This window comes from Geotrypetes seraphini, chromosome 4 (genome assembly GCF_902459505.1).
Source record: "Geotrypetes seraphini chromosome 4, aGeoSer1.1, whole genome shotgun sequence".
NCBI classification, from domain to species: Eukaryota; Metazoa; Chordata; class Amphibia; order Gymnophiona; family Dermophiidae; genus Geotrypetes; species Geotrypetes seraphini.
The window spans coordinates 268,138,928-268,159,776 of record NC_047087.1 but is presented as its reverse complement, the minus strand read 5'-3'; the positions used below and the strand labels follow the sequence as shown (position 1 = coordinate 268,159,776).

At 43.0% G+C, this 20,849-nt stretch overlaps 1 protein-coding gene across 1 annotated transcript in view; it reads left to right on the top strand.

Moving 5' to 3' along the window:
- Positions 1-19,675, top strand: part of JAKMIP3 (Janus kinase and microtubule interacting protein 3) — a 308,083-nt gene extending 288,408 nt beyond the window's left edge. Inside the window, exon 24 of the mRNA XM_033940792.1 lies at positions 19,301-19,675. Within this exon, the coding sequence (XP_033796683.1) occupies positions 19,301-19,363 (63 nt within the window). The 3' untranslated portion in view covers positions 19,364-19,675. The remainder of the gene's footprint in view (positions 1-19,300) is intronic.
- The last annotated feature ends 1,174 nt before the right edge of the window (positions 19,676-20,849 follow it).

The following is a 20,849-nucleotide window of genomic DNA, read 5'->3' as shown; positions in this document are numbered from 1 at the left end:
GTGTACATAGACTTGGGAGGATGGGGGTGAGGTTGGAGATTAGCATGTGAGCACTTACTACCTACAGAACAAGTGGCTTTAAGGGCCCATACACTAATGCATTAATAGCAACATTAGCAGGTGGCCTTTAATGCCGAAAATAGAAAATCAGACATTTTACTGTAGCTAACACACAGGAAAGACTACCATAAGTGTACACTGAAGCCACATTTTAGCACTGCTTTGTAAAAGAGCCTCTTAATTATTAAATCATAGAACATTTTTTATTGAGTGGGAGTGGGTGGTGCAGGGGTTAGAGCTACAGCCATGAGTCTGTGGGTTCAAATCCCTCACTGCTCCTTGTGACCCTGGGCAAGTCATTTAATCACCTCATTGCCCCAGGTACACTAGCTAGAGTTTGAGCCCACTGGGACAGATAACGAAATATGACAAAACACCTGAATGTAAATCACTTAGGTCACAGGGGTGTCCAATCTTTTGGCTTCGCTGGGCCGCTTTGGCCGAAAAAATTGTTTCTGGGGCCGCACAAACACGCAAACGCTGCAGCAAGACAGAGGAAGGAGCCGGCAAGACGGTAAACACCCGGGGGGCAGCAGAGGAAAACACTGCATCGCCCTCGACCGGGGCCGCACAAAATACTTCACTGGGCCGCATGCGGCCCTCGGGCCGCAGGTTGGACACCCCTGACTTAGGATATAAGTGATATATAAATAATTAAATAAATAAAAATTCATTCATTATTTTTCCTCTAAAAAAAAAAAAAAATCTGTAAAAAAGGCAGCGATTACGACAGATTCCTTGAGTTCAGACCTTCCAGATAAATCTGCAATCAGTCCAGACACAATCTTAAGTAATAAAACTTTAGGGTCCTTTTACTAAGGCGCGCTAGCCGTTTTAGAGCGTGCTAAACGCTAACACATCCATTATAGTCTATGGACACGTTAGCGTTTAGCATGCACTAAAACGGCTAGCGTGCCTTAGTAAAAGGACCCCAAATTATTAGAACTAATTATCATAATTTACAGTGTAATCATCCATTACTTTGTAGCATTTCCTTTCACATTTTTGTCTATTATACTTAGGCAGGCTTCTTCAGTGATTCTGAGTACTAAGACGTGGTTTGACCAAGTAGTGAAGTAACACATTTTTAGAAGTCATACAACCAAAAACTCTCCAATAATTAACATTCTAACAGTTTCCCAGTTTAGGAAAAACAGCCTTACACCACTTGCCAACGGTAATAAATCTGCCTTACCTCTAGGGTGATTCATTTTGAATATCTTTGCTTTTCTCCAAAGAGAGAACATACCAATCACTGAATAATCATTCATCTGTGACAGCAGGGTTGATGAAACACCTTCAGCTTTCAGTTCTGGTTTCTGTATAAACATCCAAGTGTGTCCCAAACTAAAGGGCCAGTTTAGCTGTGCCAAAATAGCATCTTTGCACAATGCTCTGCAGTTTAATAAATCTCACTAAAATTTTCCACAGGTTGCCGCAGACAAGAACATTGCATATTCCTTTGCCACAGCAGCAAGCAATCTGTACATTACTAACAGATTTAAAGGGACAAATAAGCCCATAAATCTACCTTTTGTGATCTATGACCCTAATTATAATAAGGAAAACCACAATGGTGGCTGATGATCCCTTTGTCGCTTATCAAAGTTGTTTCTTTCACTACTCAGTATGATACGCAATGTGTAGTACTACAGCAGAGCTGACTTGCAGGTGGACAGATCAATGTGGGCAAAGGAACAAGTTCCTATCACTTTAGAGAGGAAAAGGTGTGACAAATAGACTCAGGGTAGTCTAAGGAAAATGCTTTTTATGGAAAGGGTGGTAGATGCATGGAATGGTCTCCCTGAGGAAGTGGTGGAGACAAAGACTATGTATGACTTTAAGAAACTATGGGAAAAGCATATAGGGGTAAATTCTGTAAAGGAGGCCTAAGTCCCACCTACAGTTAGGTAGGAGTTAGGCGTCCAAATAAAGTGGTTAATAAGCAATTTAAGGGTCTTACCGACCGTTAATTGGAACCTGGACGTCCAAAGGATGTGGACGTCAGTTTTGAGATGTGTCCACAAGTTCATGGACGCCCATCGGAAAATTCTGCGCCTAAGGAAATAGGTGTGGGTGTGGTGTAGGCTTGGTGTGGGAGAGGCTTCGAAGTGGACATCTGTTGAATAATTTACATATCACTGAGCGCCGAAGCGCATCCATCTAACACCTAAATTGGAGGCAAATGAAAAACAGGTCTACTTTTGAGTGGAACTTGGGCGGAAGATAGACGTGAGCTATGTGGACGAGACTTAGGTGGGCTTTGGACATCTCCAATGCATTTTGCTAAATAGATTACCGTATTTTCACGTAGATAACGCGCACCCGTGTAAAACGCGCACACGGGTATAGCACGCGGGAAACAGAAATATATGTATAAAAATTTTTGTATACCGCGCATGCTGCCCGACTCTCCCGTCGCCGCCCGACTCTTCTTTCGCCCGCCCCGACTCTCCTCTGGCCACCCCGACTCTCCTTTCACCCACCCCGACTCTCCTCTCCCCCTTGAAGTCCTGTCCCCACCCTGAAAGCCTGATGCCTCCCCCGACATCCGATTCACCCCCCCGCAGGACCGCTTGCACCCCCACCCCGAAGGACCGCTCGCACGCACTCCCACCCACACCCCCACCCTGAAGGACCGCTCGCACCCCCACAGCCTCCCGACCCCCCCCATCATGTAGAAGCTCCTACCGGTGTCCTGCTGCTTCCTCTAAGTGGTCCCGGCCCTTCTGTGAGCCCTGCGCCTGCGCTGCTTCCTCTTCCGGCGGTCCCAGAATAGGCCCGGGAGCCTTAGGCCCCTCCTGAGGGCGGGGCCTTGGGCACATGGTCGGGTTGGGCCCATGTACCTCAGGCCCCGCCCCCAGGAGGGACATAAGGCTCCCGGGCCTATTCTGATTGGCCCAGGCGCCTTAGGCCCCACCAGTAGGCGGAGCTTTGGGACGGATGGGCCGATCCGGCCTCATTCCGTCGTTGGCTGCCTGCCGGACAGGCGGGTTTGGCTCCCGTCTGTCTGGCCAACTACACAAAGGTACGGGGAAGGGGGGTGGGGGTGTTGTGGGGGTCGGCCAGGTGGGTCGCGGGTCGGCTGGGGGGGCGGTCGGAGGTTCTTGGGGGGGGCGGTTATTTGGGGGAGGGGGGTTTGAGTCGAGGGCAGGAGGGCCTGGGATCCCTCCTGCCCATAATGTAGTGTGGGGTGGGGGTAGGGGGTCGCCGTGGCCAGGAGGGTTTGGGCTCCCTCCTGGCCCGATATTGTCGGGGAGTTGGGGAGTCGGTGGGGCAAGAGGGCTTGGGCTTCCTTTTGCCCCGATCGTGTCGGGGAGTCAGGGGGGCAAGAGGGCTTGAGCTCCCTCTTGCCCTGATCGTGTCGAGGGTGCCGCGGTTGGCTGGGGCAAGAGGGCTTGAGCTCCCTCTTGCCCCGATCGTGTTGGGGTGTCAGGGGGGTAAGAGGGCTTGAGCTCCCTCTTGCCCCGATCGTGTCGGGGGTGCCGCTGTTGGCTGGGGCAAGAGGGCTTGGGCTCCCTCTTGCCCCGATCATGTCGGGGAGTCGGGGGGGGGCAAGAGGGCTTGAGCTCCCTCTTGCCCCGATCGTGTCGGGGGTGCCGCGGTTGGCTGGGGCAAGAGGGCTTGAGCTCCCTCTTGCCCCGATTGTGTCGGGGAGTCGGGGAGTCGGTGGGGCAAGAGGGCTTGACGTCAGAGAAAGGGCGGGACTGCTGGAAGAGGAAGCAGCACAGGCGCAGGGCTCACAGAAGGGCCGGGACCGCCAAGAGGAAGCAGCAGGACACCGGTAGGAGCTACTACATAATGGGGGGGGGTCGGGAGGCTGTGGGGGTGCGAGCGGTCCTTCAGGGTGGGGGTGAGGGTGCGGGTGGGAGTGCATGCGAGCGGTCCTTCGGGGTGGGGGTGCAGGTGCGTGCGAGTGGTCCTTCGGGGTGGGGGTGCGAGCGGTCCTGCAGGGGGGTGAATCGGACGTCGGGGGGGAACTATGTAAAAAAAATTTTGTACAACGCGCTCACGCGTATAACGCGCAAGGTTATGCACGGTTTGTGAAATCATGTATAACGCGCGCATTATATGCGTGAAAATACGGTAATAGGGTTTTTATTTTTGCCATATTTAGCTCAAAATACATTTAATAATGTACCATATAACCAGGGCACATAAATACAGATATATTGTATGCAAAACCTACTATTTTTGTGGGAAAATAGAAATGTTATTTGCTAATTATAGGAAAAGATCTATTACCCGAAGCAGAGCAAATGTAAAAGATAGCTTTATATTTCTTGCTCAAAAGCTACCCTTTTTTTCTAATTAAAGAGTGCGGCAATGAACTAATTCTTGAAACAGCTGCATTAAGCAAGCAAGGCTTATGAAAAATATATAAGGTTAAGAATGGAAAAAAGAGATACAGACTTCAGCATGGTTTGTAGTTCATTGCAAATGGAGGTATCCAGGTGCACAATGGTGACCTTATTGTGAGATTATTAAGGTGCACCTGGAAGGAAGGATGCTTCTAATAAAATAGGAATATGTGCTGGGGAGTGGACCATACTTGTACGTGAATAAAGATTGAGCACCACAGGTCATTATTGAATATTTGCAAAAACCCACATTGGTGACAAATATCAGGCACTTATGCCAGGTCAATGGCAGGCATAAGGGAGCATCTAAGTGTGCCATGCAACACTTGAAACTCATAGTAGTGTATTAGTTGTGCAAGTAGATTTGAAATACACCATGATCTGCCCTCATGTATATCCCCCTTACTTTTATACATTATAGCAGTTATGTGTCCATGTAAGTGCACAGTTACCTGCATAAATACCAGCAGGGCACCTACATGTTTTCCATAATGGTGCTTGCAAGTGGCAGAGTGTAAAACTGCAAGGGGCTGGGACATAAGCAGGGCTCCCCTTAACAGAATATTGTTATGTGCTTCTCTGCTGCGTTTATGCAGCTGTACTTATGCTAAGCAGATGACTGGTGTAACCATGAGTGTAGAAATGTATGGCATGGTAATACCGGGTCTCCAAAAAATATGATAAATAATAAATCATAATTTCTGCTCAGAGTTTAGGTTCAGTTTTATAATTTATATTTAAATACTCTATGGGGGTAACAATCAAAACAAGCATCTAAGTCCCCTTTTGGCCTAAGTCCTTAAACGTTCAATGCAGAAGCAGGGAAAGTGTCCATAACCAAAACAAACGTCCTTGTTTTGATTATGGCCTGCCTCTACTAAACGCCCAGATCACCACTACGTCTAAAAGTACACCCCCACGAGGTCTACACTTTTTGGCCATAATGAACCAAAAAAGTGCCTAAGCCCCAAACGTCCAACAGGGCTTTTAGGTGAAGGAGGAGCCAGTCCTTCGCCTAAAAGCTGGATACTGTAACCAGTGTCTGTCAAAAACAACACCGGTTACAGAATCCCCCCCCACAACGATCCAAGCAGGAGGGTGCCCAAGCCCTCCTGCCATGTCGAACCACGAACCCCCACCGACAACATCGGGGCAAGAGGGAGCCCAAGCCCTCTTGCCCCGTTGAACCACTGAACCCCCGATGATATCGGGGCAAGAGGAAGCCCAAGCCCTCTTGCCCCGTTGAACTGCGGCACCCCCGACAATATCGGGGAAAGAGGGAGCCCAAGCCCTCTTGCCCCATTGAACCGCGGCACCCCCGACGATATCAGGGCAAGAGGGAGCCCAAGCCCTCTTGCCCCATTGAACCACGGCACCCCCGACAACATCGGGGCAAGAAGGAGCCCAAGCCCTCTTGCCCCGTTGAACCACTGAACCTCCTATGATATCGGGGCAAGAGGGAGCCCAAGCCCTCTTGCCCCGTTGAACTGCGGCACCCCCGACAATATCGGGGAAAGAGGGAGCCCAAGTCCTCTTGCCCCATTGAACCGCGGCACCCCCGACGATATCGGGGCAAGAGGGAGCCCAAGCCCTCTTGCCCCGGTGACCCCCCCCGCGACTGGAATGGGCCAGGAGGGAGGCCAAGCCCTCCTGGCCCCAGCGACCCCCTACCCCCCACCCCCACTACATTATGGACAGGAGGGATCCCAGGCCCTCCTGCCCTCGACGCAACCCCCTTCCCCCAACGACCGCCCCCCCAGAACCCCCGATCATCCCCCCCGCCGACCCACGACCCCCCGCCCGACCCCACGCCCCCCCCCCCACCCACAGCCCCCTTCCCTGTAACTTTTTAGAGTTGGCCGGACAGACCCGCCCGTCCGGCAGGCAGCTGACGCCAGAATGGGGACGGATTGGCCCAGCCGTCCCAAAGCCCCGCCCACAGGTGGGGCCTAAGGCGCCTGGGCCAATCAGAATAGGCCCGGGAGCCTTAGGCCCCTTCTGTGGGCGGGGCCTTAGGCACATGGGCCCAAAAAGTTATAAAAGTAAACATGTTACATGAAATAAGATGATTCATTAAACAGTCAAATATTTAGAAAAAAGATTGGTCTTCAGTTGTTTTCTAAAATGGCCATAAGAATGGGTAGTAAGCAACAATATTTGGAATTCATTGTCATGAAGAGCTGCCTGAGATGCCAAAGTATGATTAAGAAATTTCTTACTCCTGCAACCCTGGATGGGTGGAAAATTAGACATAGGATGAGTTCTTCTACTATGTCTGTATGATGCTAAAGAAAATCTGTTGACTAAGTAAGAAGGAGCTGTACCATAAACAGCTTTATAACAGAAACAGCCTAGTTGAAACAATACCCGGGCCTCCATTGGCAGCCAATGTAATTCACAATAAAAGGGTGTAACATGGTCAAATTTCTTCTGGCCATAAATCATTCTGACTGCTGTATTCTGTATTATTGTAAGTCTTGCTAATTCTTTCTTGGTGACTGTCAGATAGATATTGCAGTAATCGAGAAGACTCAGTAGTAACGATTGAACCAGTAATCTAAAAGCAGTAAATTCAAAATAAAATCTAATTGTTGGCAATTTCCATAACGTGAAGTGGCATTTACGCACTATAGCATCAATCTGAGCGTGCATTGTAAGATGCTGGTCTAAAATAACTCCCAAAATTTTAAGCGTTGGATGAATTATATACTGAGTTGAATTTATACTAATAGAAGGTTCAGAAGAAATATGGAAGCTGTCTCATCCCTTTTATCATTTTCATCGACTTTCTCTGTACCTTTTCTAATTCCACTATATCTTTTTTGGTTCTGCATTCTACAGAAATTTCTTCATTGCAACTGTATATTATCTACAGCAGTAGTTTTAAATGTGTCCTGGAAGATCAAGTCAGTCAGTTTTCCAAGATATCTCTAATGAATATGCATGAAAGAGATTTGCATATAATGGAGATGGCATGCATGCAAATCAGTCTCATGCATATTAATTAGGTATATCCTGAAAATCTGACTGGCTGGTGGTCCTCAGGAAAGATATGAAAACCACTGGTGTAGATGATATACCGCTGAGGGCGAAGAAATTTCTGTAGAATGTAAAACCCATATTCAATGTAGTTAAGTTTAAAACATATTGGTATATTTGCTTTATATCCTGCTCTGGTTTAAAACCATGAGTTACTTGCTATCTGCTCTCATGAGGCCTTCATTGAAAATATACATCTGTTTCTTAAATATTTTGTGACTCAAATGCAAAATAAATATACTGTATATATTGAATGGAGAGACTAGATAATGGTTTTCTACTAAGAATTTGTGAATTAAACCTTATACTTTGCTTTACCACAAGCATTTTTATTGCATGGTTACCTCAGATTTCCACAAGAATCAATTAAATAGATGGGTTTGTTTAATGATGCCATAAGCTCCAATTCACTTTTATGGCTGCTTGGTTAACAGGATGATGTTTGTTCCATAACCCTCAAAGGAATGTAAATTTATGGTTTTCATTTATATATTGGCACTAGGTAAAAAAACAGGAAATAACCGTGTCAATGTCTTTACAAAAACTGTACATGTCTGAAATATATTACAGCAATTACCATTGCTTTATGCTGAATTTCACTTTTTTATTTTTATACTAAGTCATGCTCCATTTTTGTTTTCCATCTTTCTTCTTTCTGCTACAGGATATCTTTTGGCCTATATGCATGGTAACACTTTATAGAGAATAAACAATATTTTTCTGTCCAGGTTAGCATTCACAAATAGGCATCAGCTGCCTGTTCGGTTTCAAGTGCAGTTTAAAGTACTTTGTCGTATTTACCTCATGGCCCTATATTCAACTGCCCCATGGTATATAAAACAGGTATTTTCACTAGCCAGGTTGATAATTACAATCTGAATCAGCTAGGCGGTTATCTATTCAGGGATTATGTGGGGTTCATTATGCTGATACCAGCAGGGCTGAAATTAGGGGAGGACAAACAGGACAGCTGACCTGGCCCCCCCAGATCCAGGGGGCCCCATGTTCTGGGATCTTTCCCTTCTCCCCACCTGGTCCGAAACCCCCCTCACCTGTAAAAATGCAAGGTCACAGGCACGACAGTGATTCTCTAGCTCTGCCCATGGCTTCCTTGGCACTGTTCCTTTGTCACTGTCTGCCTTCCTCTGATGCAATTTCCGGTTTCTGCTTGAGTGGATTGTGGTAACATCATCAATTCCCAACAGAAACGAACCAAAATATCTACAACTCAAACTTATATTGTGCAAATGATCCTCAAGAGACATTGCATAGCTTTCATTGTGCAACAATCAGATTGAAAAATCCATAGACTACACTTAGATATGTTAATAAAACATAATCTTAGAAACTGGCTGTTGGACGGATGCCAAAGGGTGGTGGTTAATAGAAGTTGCTCGGAGGAAGTAAAGGTGAGTAGTGGAGTCCCTCAGGGTTTGGTGCTGGGGCTGATCCTGTTTAATATGTTTGTGAGTGACATTGCTAAAGGGTTAGAAGAAAAAGTGTGCCTGTTTGCGGATGATACCAAGATTTGTAACAGAGTAGACACTGAGGAGGGCATGGAAAACATGAAAAAGGATCTGCAAAAGTTAGAGGAATGGTCTAATATCTGGCAACTAAAATTCAATGCAAAGAAATGCAGAGTAATGCATTTGGGGATTAATAATCGGAAGGAACTGTATGTGCTGAGAGGTGAGAGGTCGATATGCATGGATGGGGAGAGGGACCTTGGGGTGATAGTGTCTGAAGATCTAAAGGCAAAAAAACACTATGACTAGGCGGTGGCTGCTGGCAGAAGGATGCTGGGCTGTATAAAGAGAGGCGTAACCAGTAGAAGAAAGAAGGTGTTGATGCCCCTATCCAGGTCATTGGTGAGGCCCCACTTGGAGTATTGTGTTCAGTTTTGGAGACCGTATCTAGCGAAGGACATAAGAAGACTTGAAGCGGTCCAGAGGAGGGCGATGAAAATGATAGGAGGTTTGCGTCAAAAGACATATGAGGAAAGACTGGAAGCCCTGAATATGTATACCCTAGAGGAAAGAAGAGACAGGGAAGATATGATTCAGACGTTCAAATACTTGGAAGGTTTTAACATAGAACAAAATCTTTTCCAGAGAAAGGAAAATGGTAAAACCAGAGAACATAATTTGAGGTTGAGGGGTTGTAGAGTAGACTCAAGAGCAATGTAAGGAAATTCTACTTTACGGAGAAGATGGTGGATGCCTGGAATGTGCTCCCGAGAGAGGTAGTGGAGAGAAAAACGGTGACAGAGTTCAAAAAAAGCATGGGATGAACACAGAGGATCTAGAATCAGAAAATAATAGTAAATATTGAAGGACTAATGCCAGTACTTGCACAGACTTGCACGGTCTGTGTCTGTATATGGCCTTTTGGTTGAGGATGGCCTGGGGAGGGCTTCAATGGCTGGGGGGGGGATGTAAATGGGCTGGAGTGAGCTTTGATGGAGACTTCAGTTGTTGGAACCCAAGCACAGTCTCGGGTAGAGCTTTGGATTCTTGCCCAGAAATAGCTAAGAAAAAAAATAAAAATAAAAAATTTAAATTCAATCAGGTTGGGCAGACTGGATGGACCATTCGGGTCTTTATCTGCCATTATCTACTATGTTATTATGTATACTTAAACCATTAGGGATCTTGATTTGTGGCATATGAATTACAGAATAACACTAATTTTCTTTATTTTGAGCTACTTGAGGAAAGATAAAAGGATGGAGGTAATATTATTCAAATACACTAGCAACACAAACTGCTAGAGGATTTATGGGATACATATATCAGTTTCAATGCCCAATTCACAATACAACACTGTTATCTTTAATATCTAATATTTTACATAATATATTAGTTCTAAATACTAGCATAAAGGCTCTTAAATAGATTCATTGAATATATTTTAAAATCCTATTTACCATTGGCATCTTGGTACATGAAAAATTGTCTCAAGTGAATCTCTATTTAACAAATAGAAATACTCTAAATCACAGAATAAATGTGAAGCACAACATGGTTCAGATAAGTACTGCTGAGCTTTTATGATACAGACTTATAAAATCATGAAGGGCATAGAGAAGGTGGAGAGGGGCAGATTCTTTAGACTAGCAGAGACAACTAAAACAAGAGGTCATTCAGAAAAACTGAGAGGAGACAGATTCATAACGAATGCAAGGAAGTTCTTCTTCACTCAGCGGGTGGTAGACACCTGGAACACGCTTCCTGGAGAAGTGATAAGACAGAGTACAATTCTGGGGTTCAAAAAGGGACTGGATGACTTCCTGGAAGCGAAGGGGATAACAGGGTACAGATAGAGGTTTACCTTACAGGACATTGAGCGAATAGGGTATGGACATTTTAGGTTAGGTAGGGAACACTTTCAGGTCATAGACCTGGAGGACCGCTGCGGGAGCTGACTGCCGGGCGCGATGGACCCCTGGTCTGACACGGCAGAGGCCATGCTTATGTTCTTATGTTATACCATTGAGAACTATTATTTTGAGTTTTGTTGAGTTTTGTGGACACTTCTTCTCCATAGGTGCCATCGGCCCATGCTCAAGTCATAGCAACTTGATGAATTACAGATCTAAAAAGAATTCGGTTTTGTGCTAGTCCAGTAAGGTCCTTCAGCGTCATGCCCATGGTTGTTTTCAACCTGTCCAGCCATCTTGATTACAGGTCACCCTCTTTACCTGGTTCCTTCAATCTTTCCAAACATATCCTTCTCCAATGATCTTTCTCTTCTGACAGTATGACCAAAATAAAACAGTCGTAACTTCATCAATTGGGCTTCTAGAGACATAGCCGATTTAATCTCTTCCAGAATTGATTTGTTAGTTCTTCTGACAATCCATGGCACATATAAAATTCTTCTCCAACACCAAAGCTCAAATAAGTCAATCTTCTTTCTGTCTCATTTCCATAGTGTCCAGATTTCAAATCCATAATTGACCACTGATAAAATGAGTGTATGGACAAGTCTGATCTTCATTTGGAGTGTTATTTCCTTGCCTTTGACAAGGTGACACAATTTTGAGCAGCACAGCTTATGGAAGTGGAGCTCTATGATTACACTTATCATCTAGTTCAAATGTGTCAAACACAAGGCCCATAGGCCGAATCCGGCCTGCCTGGACATTTTATGCGGCCCGCAGTGACTGTGTGTCTTACACAAAGACTAGGGGTGTCCACCGGCAGCCGGCTTCAGGGCGATGAGGCGTTTTGCTAATTGCCACCCCCGGGTATTTGCCTTCTGGCCGGCTCCCTCCTCCTCACTGCTGCAGTCGTTTCTGAGCACAAAGCCGTGGGCGGTGGCTCCTCACACGTTCCCTCTGTTAGGCCCCCTTTAAAAAGCTGCAGTTACAAGTCCTGGTGCTGCAAATGTGATGCATCCCGTAGGAATTGAATGGGCTGCATCACATTTGCTGCACCGGAATAGCTACTACTGCTTTGTAAAAGGGTCCCTAAGTTGTAAGTAAAAGGTTTTCTACTAGATATAAAGAATCTGACTATTGGTCATTAAAATCAATTTAATTCAATTGACCAAATACTTGGAGAAGAATCTGCCTTTCCTAATATATGAGAAAAAAAATTGTATAAAAACCAAAACCCAAATCCTGTTCTCCCAATTTTTTTTGTATATGTTACACCAAAGATATTTATAGTTCCTTCAAGTTAGACTTTTCCAAAATAATGCAAATATAAACTAACTAGCACTTTGATTATTTGAATTATTTGGCTTGTTTGCATTGAAAAGGCATAGATATGTTTTGACCAGGAAAAAGCAGTTACAATTAAACAGTAGCACAAAATAATTTATCACATAGCTATATTACTTTTAGTAGAATATGTATAATTGTATAATCATTCTCACTTTTAGCTCAGTAGAGTTAATGAAAGAAGACTCCAAAAAGGAGTGGTTTAACTAAGGCATAATTAGACCTCTAAAGGCTTTATAAAGCACTAGCTGATGCCCCGGCGTTGCACGGGTATTTAATTATAGCACTAACACTGTAAATGGATTCAAATAAAGATACTTTATAGTGGTGAATGAAATTAATTTTTTATAGCTTAATAAAAAGTACAATATTCAAATTATAATGTGAAATATTTGACAAAATGAATACAATACAATTAACGCAAAACGTGATTATAAACAACATTTTTAGTTTCACCTCCAGGAGCAAGAACATATAAATTGTTGGGTGAACCCACCCTTGAGCAAGCAACATAGAGTTGTGGGCCGAGAGACCCCCCAGAACATATCACCCCAGGTAGTGAGGGATCTGCATACCAAGTTTCGTTCAAATCGGTCAAGCCGTTTTTGAATTACTGTGAGAATGGCAGCTTTTTACATTTTTTCCATTGACATGAATGTGTGAAATCTGATTTTCTATTTGTAGCTCCGCCCACGTGTGCAGGTGGGCTGCGAGACCCCCAGAACATATCACCCCAGGTAGTGAGGGATCTGCATACCAAGTTTCGTTCAAATCGGTCAAGCCGTTTTTGAATTACAGTGAGAATGGCAGCTTTTTACATTTTTTCCATTGACATGAATGGGTGAAATCTGATTTTCTGTTTGTAGCTCCGCCCACGTGTGCAGGTGGGCCGCGAGACCCCCAGAACATATCACCCCAGGTAGTGAGGGATCTGCATACCAAGTTTCGTTCAAATCGGTCAAGCAGTTTTTTAAATACTGTGAGAATGGCAGCTTTTTACATTTTTTCCATTGACATGAATGGGTGAAATCTGATTTTCAGTTTGTAGCTCCGCCCATGTGTGCAGGTGGGCCGCGAGACCCCCAGAACATATCATCCCAGGTAGTGAGGGATCTGCATACCAAGTTTCGTTCAAATTGGTCAAGCCGTTTTTGCGTGATCGCGGCACATACACACATACATACCTCCGATTTTATATATATAGATAAGGTGTGGTTGAATAATTTTAATTCTTTAGGGATAAAATTAAATCAATTCATCCAAATGATGAATGCCTTTCCAAAATATATCTATCTAGATCTAAGAAATCTAGAAATAAACGGTTTCATAAAATTACTTGTACGAGAAGGTGCTGAAAAGTTCTTAGCTCAACCAAGAAGAGAATGATGTGGTTCAATCAATGATCTGAAACAATGTCAAGACAGAGAATTTCATTTCTGCAAATTGGCACTTAACAAAATAAGAGAACAGTAGCAAAATAATGCTCAGAATTTAGGAAGTTGGTTGGTTGGGCTGAAAATTGTTCAGCACCCCCTCATACTTTGATTTATAAGCTAGTATTAAAAATGTAACTGTGAAGTCTCTAGAACCTTGTCATTCTTTAGCTTGCAAAAAAATTTTAAACTGCTTTTAATGGAAAACAAAGGCCACAAAGGAAGGACTTCATTTTACGATGGCATCAAAGCACTGTCCAAGATCAATGAGCACTACAATTGTGGGGATAGTGACTTAAATATTTCCTCTTCTCCTTCAAAATTTTTTTTTACAGAATTTCGCTTCAACAAATAATGGAACGCCGCTTTTCTACAAGCAGTTGTCAAGCAAACTCAATAGCATACTGGTCTTCCATATGCGTTTTATTACTGTTTTAGAAGAGGTTTTACTAACATCCACTTGCAATGACAATGCATAGTCAGTTAGAAATGTAGAAGGTCCATTCTATTGTTTAGACATGTGAAATGCAGTTATATAACTGGCTGCCTTGCACATGTAAGCACACAGAAAGGTGGATGTTCTATAACCACAAAGGGGATACATGTAGACATAGCATGGGAAGGACATGGGCATGTATCCAACTTGCATGTTCATCTTATAGAATACTATAAATTAAATGCATCAGCATGGCTATTTATACATAAAGAATGTCCAACTCAGACTATGGATGTCCTGGTCAGAATATCACAAATGGATGTCCATCTCACCTATATTTTAGAATAAGATACAGCCTGATCTAAAATATATGTGAGTGGGATGTTCATGTCCTGAAATATACAGCAATCCATTTTACAAACTGAAGTGTCCAAATTTTGAACAGGAAAACAAGGGACATGGATGGCATGGTAGCATAGGAACATCCATCTTATACAATGGCCACACAGACATTCAGCAAGCCAAAGGGGTAGCCTAATTATTAAAGCTGTGAGTTGAGAATCAGAAGACCCTTGTTCAAATCCCACTGTAGGTATTCATGATTTTTTTTTTAATTGTGAGCCCTTCAGGTATAGAAAAATACCTACTATACCTGAATGCATACTACTTCAATGTCCTTCATGCTTGCAGGTGTCTTGTATATTTAGTTACAGTAGGTAATTTTCTGTCCCTGGAAGGCTAATGCCATATATACTAGAATATAAACCGAGATTTTTGGGCCAAAAAATTGGCCCCAAAATGGGGCTCTCGGTTTATATTCGGGCCAGTGCCCATCACCCCCTCCCGAACTTGTTGCATGCCTCTGCCGGGCCACCAGGCTCTGCACCCTGTTTCCCCTCCCTGTCCTGTCTATTGCACCTCCTCTCTGCCGATATTCTGCATGCCACCATGCCTTCCGTATGACCCGCGTACCTGGAATTCCCAGGTACAGAGAATGATAATTTTTGAAATAGCATTAGAGTCCTTTGTTAAACAAATTAATGAATAGTAATTCATTAGATTAAGTTTTCTTTGCACACACACATCCAGGGAGGGATGGGTAATTTGTTTTAGTAATTTGCAAATATGTATGTGCTGTTTTTTGAATTCTGTGAATGTATATTGTTTGCACTTTTTATCTGCTTAGAAAATCAATAAAGATTTATTTTTTAAAAAATCTATCTTTTTTCAAAAATAACCATTTCTAGATGAGTTTGCCTTTGGTGCATCTTTTTTGACCATTAAAAAAAAAGTGTCCAAATGAAAAATACACAGAACAAGCCATTGGGATGTAGGAAGAGCCAGCATTTGTAGTAGAATGTCCAAACAGACATCCCAGCAGAGCAGTTGTGCACCTTAAGGGGTACTGCAGTGAATCTCACATCAAAAGTCCCAGGCACACATCTTGATGGACCATTGGTCTGACCCAGTAGGCTATTCTTATGTAAGTGCCAATTTGCAGAAACAAAATTCCATGTTTTGGCATATTTTTCAGATCATTGATTGAACCATATCCATGTTATTCTCTTTTTGGTTGGGCTGAGAAATTTTCAGCACCCTCTTATATTGGCTCAAATGTGTGCATAACACCTGAGTTGTAAATTTTTGTGATTTTTTTTTTTTTGTCCTGCTCTTGCCTAGTTACTTAAATTTGGGCATAAGAGTCACAGAAAGTAAAATGTGCCTTCAATACTATTGCAGGAGGAACATTCTGTGTCCTTGCTGCAACTTAGTGCCAAATCTAATGTTGATCTACTCTGGGAAACTTGGCCAAACTGGGGTCAGGTGTCATTTTTGAATAATAAATAAGTGGAACTATACAAAGTAGGGCAAATATAATCAATTACTGATATTCAATTCATTAAAATACTATACCAAGAATACCAAAACATAAAATCAATTAAATGTTTAATTTATTCATTTCTTTAATTCAATTAATATCCTAAAAACTAACAAAATTTATTTCATCTACATTTAAAATCTACAATAACAAGTAATACAAAGTGCATAGTGCTACTAATAACAAAATCATAGGCTGGGAAAAGCTAAAGGTACTGTCTACAGCTTTTAAATCGAGTCCATCAATCTTCAAGGCTCTTAATGATGTTAAGTATTGAAGCCAATCAGACCCAATAAAGCTCACTTAACTTGATGATGAGTCAGTTAAAGTCCCAACATCTCCTTGAGTTGTAATCCGTAGACTTGACCAAGCCAGTTGTTCCTTATATTCATGATCCAATATGAAATGCTTAATCAGTTCTGAGGTTCTCTATTCTTAATCCTTATTGTTTTCCAGTTTTAGTTACTTATATTGTTCAATCAGCATAAGCCTCCAACTCCAGATGAGTTTCAGTTGAGTCCATCATCAGGGAGGATGAAGATATAAGTACTGAAATTACTTCTGATACAGATCTCCGGCTGAGAGTTCCTGCTGGGAAACATTTTATTGGATCATGAACAACTGGCTTGGTCAATTCTATGGTTTACAACTCAAGGAGATGTTGGGACTTTAACTGACTCATCATCAAGTTAAGTGAGCTTTATTGGGTCTGATTGGCTTCAATACTTAACATCAAGAGCCTTGAAGATTGATTGATGAACTCGATTTATAAAAGCTTTAGACCAGGGGTGCCCACACTTTATGGGCTTGCGAGCTACTTTTATAATGACTAAGTCAAAATGATCTACCAACAATGATCTACCAACAATAAAATTAAAAAAAAACACAAAGCACACTGAAAGGCAGAGAAAATGTTAATTATTCATATTCCAGGTTTTTTCAAAGAGGTCACGGCAGATGACTCTATGCAATGTCACCTCAGTAACAAAATACAAAAATAGACAAATACACCCCCTCCCTTTTTACTAAACCACAATAGTAGGTTTTAGCAAAGGGATTTACACTGAATGCCTCGCGCTGCTCTCAATGCTCTTAGGCTCCCTGCACTAAAAAACGCTATTGCGGTTTAGTAAAAGGGAGCCATAGTGCAAAATATAGACAGCAGATATAAATTCTCAAAACAGACACATTTTGATCACTAAATTGAAAATAAAATCATTTTTCCTACCTTTGCTGTTTGGTGATTTCATGAGTCTCTGGTTGCACTTTCTTCTTCTGACTGTGCATCCAATCTTTAGTCCTTTCTTTCAGCCTCCTGTATGTTTCCTCTCCTCCAGACCTCATTTTCTCCCCCAACTTTTTCTTTCTGTCTCCCTGTTCCCCCTTCTTTCTGTCTCCCTGTCTGCCCCCTTTCTTTCTTTCTCCGTGCCCTCCCCCAAGCCACTCGGTTTGCTGCCACCGCCATCGGAGAACAGCCCCCAAGCCACCGCCGTCCCAAGCTTTCCCTGTAGAAGCGTCGCGCTGACCAGCATTCTGCTCCCTGACGTCAATTCTGACGTAGGAAAGGAAGTTCCGGGAAAACAAGGCATTTCTCCTCATTCCATCCAGCCTGAGCCCCATCTCTCCTTGATCCAGCATTTCTCTTCTGTGTCTGTCAGAATTACCATTCCACCTATTTTCCAGCATCACCCTTCTTTGTGTCCATCTCACCTATATCTCTATCTCACCACTTTTTCAGAATCTTCATTTGTCTCTGTCCTTGTCTTTACCCCATGTTCACCATTTGCCCTTTCAATGTCTTTATCTCCTCCCCCCCACACACACTTTTTCAGCATTACTTCTATGTCTCTATTTCACCTCCTCTTCATGTCCCCTCTGTATCTCTATCCTTATTCAGTAGGTCCTGCTTACCCTTTCTCTTCTTTGTGTCACTATCTCCATTTTCAGCTTTCCCACCTTTTCCTTTGTTACTGCACCCTGTAGCCAGAATCTTTCCACCCTCCCTCCACTCCGGCCCAGCCCAGTATGAAATATTTCCTTTTGTTTCCCTCCCCTCTCTCTTTCTCTCTCTCTTCTCCTCCCTCATCCACGAGTCCTGCATCTGGCCCTCTCCCTTCTACCTGCACCTGGCAACACCCCCCTGCTCCACGGCTCTCTTCAGCAACTCGTCAGCAGCGGTGATCAAGACAAGCTGCCGACATCGAGGCCTTCCCTCTACGAGTCCCGCCTTTGTGGAAAAAGGAAGTTGAAACAAGCGGGACTCGCAGAGGGTAGGCCCCGACGTCAGAATCTTGTGTCGATCGCTGCTGTTGAGTTGCCGAAGAGAGCCGCGGAGCAGGAGGTGTGGCCGGAAGCAGGTAGAAGGGAGAGGGAGATAGGAAGGCTGTAGAAGCTCCGGAGCATGACACCGACCCCGGCCAGGATGATTTATTTTTCAGGCTGCTGCTGCCGCTGCCACGCTCCCCCCCCCCCCCCCCCCGAAATGACAAAAACAGCCTAATGCCCGGCATCGGCGTCTTTGACGTCGGGGAGAGGAAGGCTGATAGGCCCGGTAGATCGGGACGGCAACACGAGTCTATCACGGAGCCCGGGATGGGCTCTGCGATCGACTTATGTTGCCTTCCTGAGCTACCGGTCGATCGCGATCGACGTGTTGGGCACCCCTGCTTTAGACAGTACCTGTAGCTTTTCCCAGCCTATGATTTTGTTATTAGTAGCACTCTGCTCTTTGTATTACTTGTTAATGTAAATTTTAAATGTAGATGAAATAAATTTTGTTAGTTTTTAGGATATGAATTGAATTAAAGAAATTAATAAATTAAACATTTAATTAATTTTATGTTTTGGTATTCTTGGTAATACATAAGTGGAACAGGAGTGTCAAGGAAAAGGCCTTGCCTCCCTTTGCGTCGCATAGAGTGGGTAAGGTGCACAAATGATTTGAGGTGGAGAGGGGATAAGGAAAGGCCCTGGGGACTTTGTTTTAAAATTTGGCAGCATTGTTTATTTGGGGTGAGATGCAGGACTGGCCGCTTCTACTAACTGAAAGGATATCATTTTCTTCTTTTTCTTTCATTTGTTTTCGATATAAAATTAAACAAAAATAGGAAATGTCATTTAACATATTCTATTTCATTTTAAATGAAAGTAGATTCCTGAATTGTATAAGTCAAGGTTTTATTTGCAGTGCCAGCTCTTATTCCATACTCTTACCCTGAAGTTACAATGATGTAGATGTTTTAATTTTATGTTTTCATATATAATATATAAATGTAGCTCACTCAAATCTCAGCAAAAAGAAAAGAGCAGCATTAAAAATCTCAGAAATGGTACCAGTGATTAAATGATTTTCTTTTTTCTTTCCAGAGAGAAAACAGTACCCTCTTGCTACACCTATTCCAGCTGTGGTTTGGGGCAATAGTCAACTGATAGAATCTATTGACTCCCCCAAAGCAGTCGAGCAACGTGGACTAACTGAAGCAAATTAAGCTGAAACATCTGTGCGTTGATTCCTTTTGTTTACATTCAAACAGGCCTTTCATTACCTTAAAAAAGCCAAAAGAAGATGCGCAGTGTTCAAACTTGTGATAGTACTAGTAAAATGAATATTTTGTTATAAATGAACCAATTAGCAGCCAAGACAAACCCATTAAAATTTGTTGGCAAGCTTATTGCTCATTCCTTTGCTTTTTATGGTTTTGCAAGATATTGCTCAGTCTCTGCGCCAATGACCTTCATCAGAATGTTAAGCAAGTCTTAAGCTGATACATTAAACTGATGGACATAGCACAAAGAATTTAAGGAAAAAAAGGTTTTATGAAACCTAGGAGTATAGTACTTTCCAAAGAGAAAGCAATAAAGCAATGATGCTTAGGGGATGATGTTAAGAAGCATAGAAAAATAAAGGCCTTTGGCCAATCCAGTCTATCTGTCCATGCCTTTTACTTTTCCTTCCTCTCCCTTAAAGATCCCATGTCCCAAGCTTTCTTGAATTCAGATACAGTTTTTAATCCACATCACGTGAGGCCATTTCACAAATTTGCCACCATACTTCTGCCGCCTTTACTTTAAGTCTGTCCCCATACACTTTATGACAAAGGCCACTGGCCATTTTAGTAGCCTTTCTTTGGATTGACTCCATCTTGTTTATGTCTTTTTAAGGTGTGATCTCCAGAATTGTATACAATATTCTAAATAAGGTCTCACTAGAATCTTATACAGGGGCATCATTACCTTCTTTTTCCTGCTGGCCATTCCTCTCCCTTTACATCCAAACACTCGCCTAGCTTTCACCATCACCCTTTCTACCTTTTTGACAACCTAAGATTATCACGATTACGCCCAAGTCCTACACCTCTTTTGCACACAAAAGTTCTTCACCTCCTAAACTGTAACATTCCCTCATATTTTTTAAAACCCAAATGCATAACTCTGAATATTCTGGCAAAGCCAAGAGAAGACTTTGATATCAGACTGTTTAAATGAAATCTTATAATTTGTGCAAATCTAGTGAAAAGTACAATCCAATTTCTGCACTATCCATGCAGTGTCTCGGTGGAGTTAGGGAGGACAGTAGGCAGCGACCCCTAGCTTTAGGCTTGCTGAAGGCATAGGTATACAAATAGTGGATAAATGTCTCTGCTATATATACAGTTACCAGTAGTAACCATATTCTAAATATATTTAGCCCTGTTTTCTATCCATGTGGCTGGCATTAAAAAAAAATAGTTGACAGGCGAGTCTGAATATTGATCCAATAATGTAACGTCCAATTCACTAATCAAATACAGGCAATGTGTTGCTGTTTTTGAAAATGTTATCTCTGCTCAGTCGCAATCCCTGCAAGGAGGAAATCCACAGATAGGTCTTCATATGAAAAACTAGCATTCTTTTACAAGATTTTGTACTAAGATGA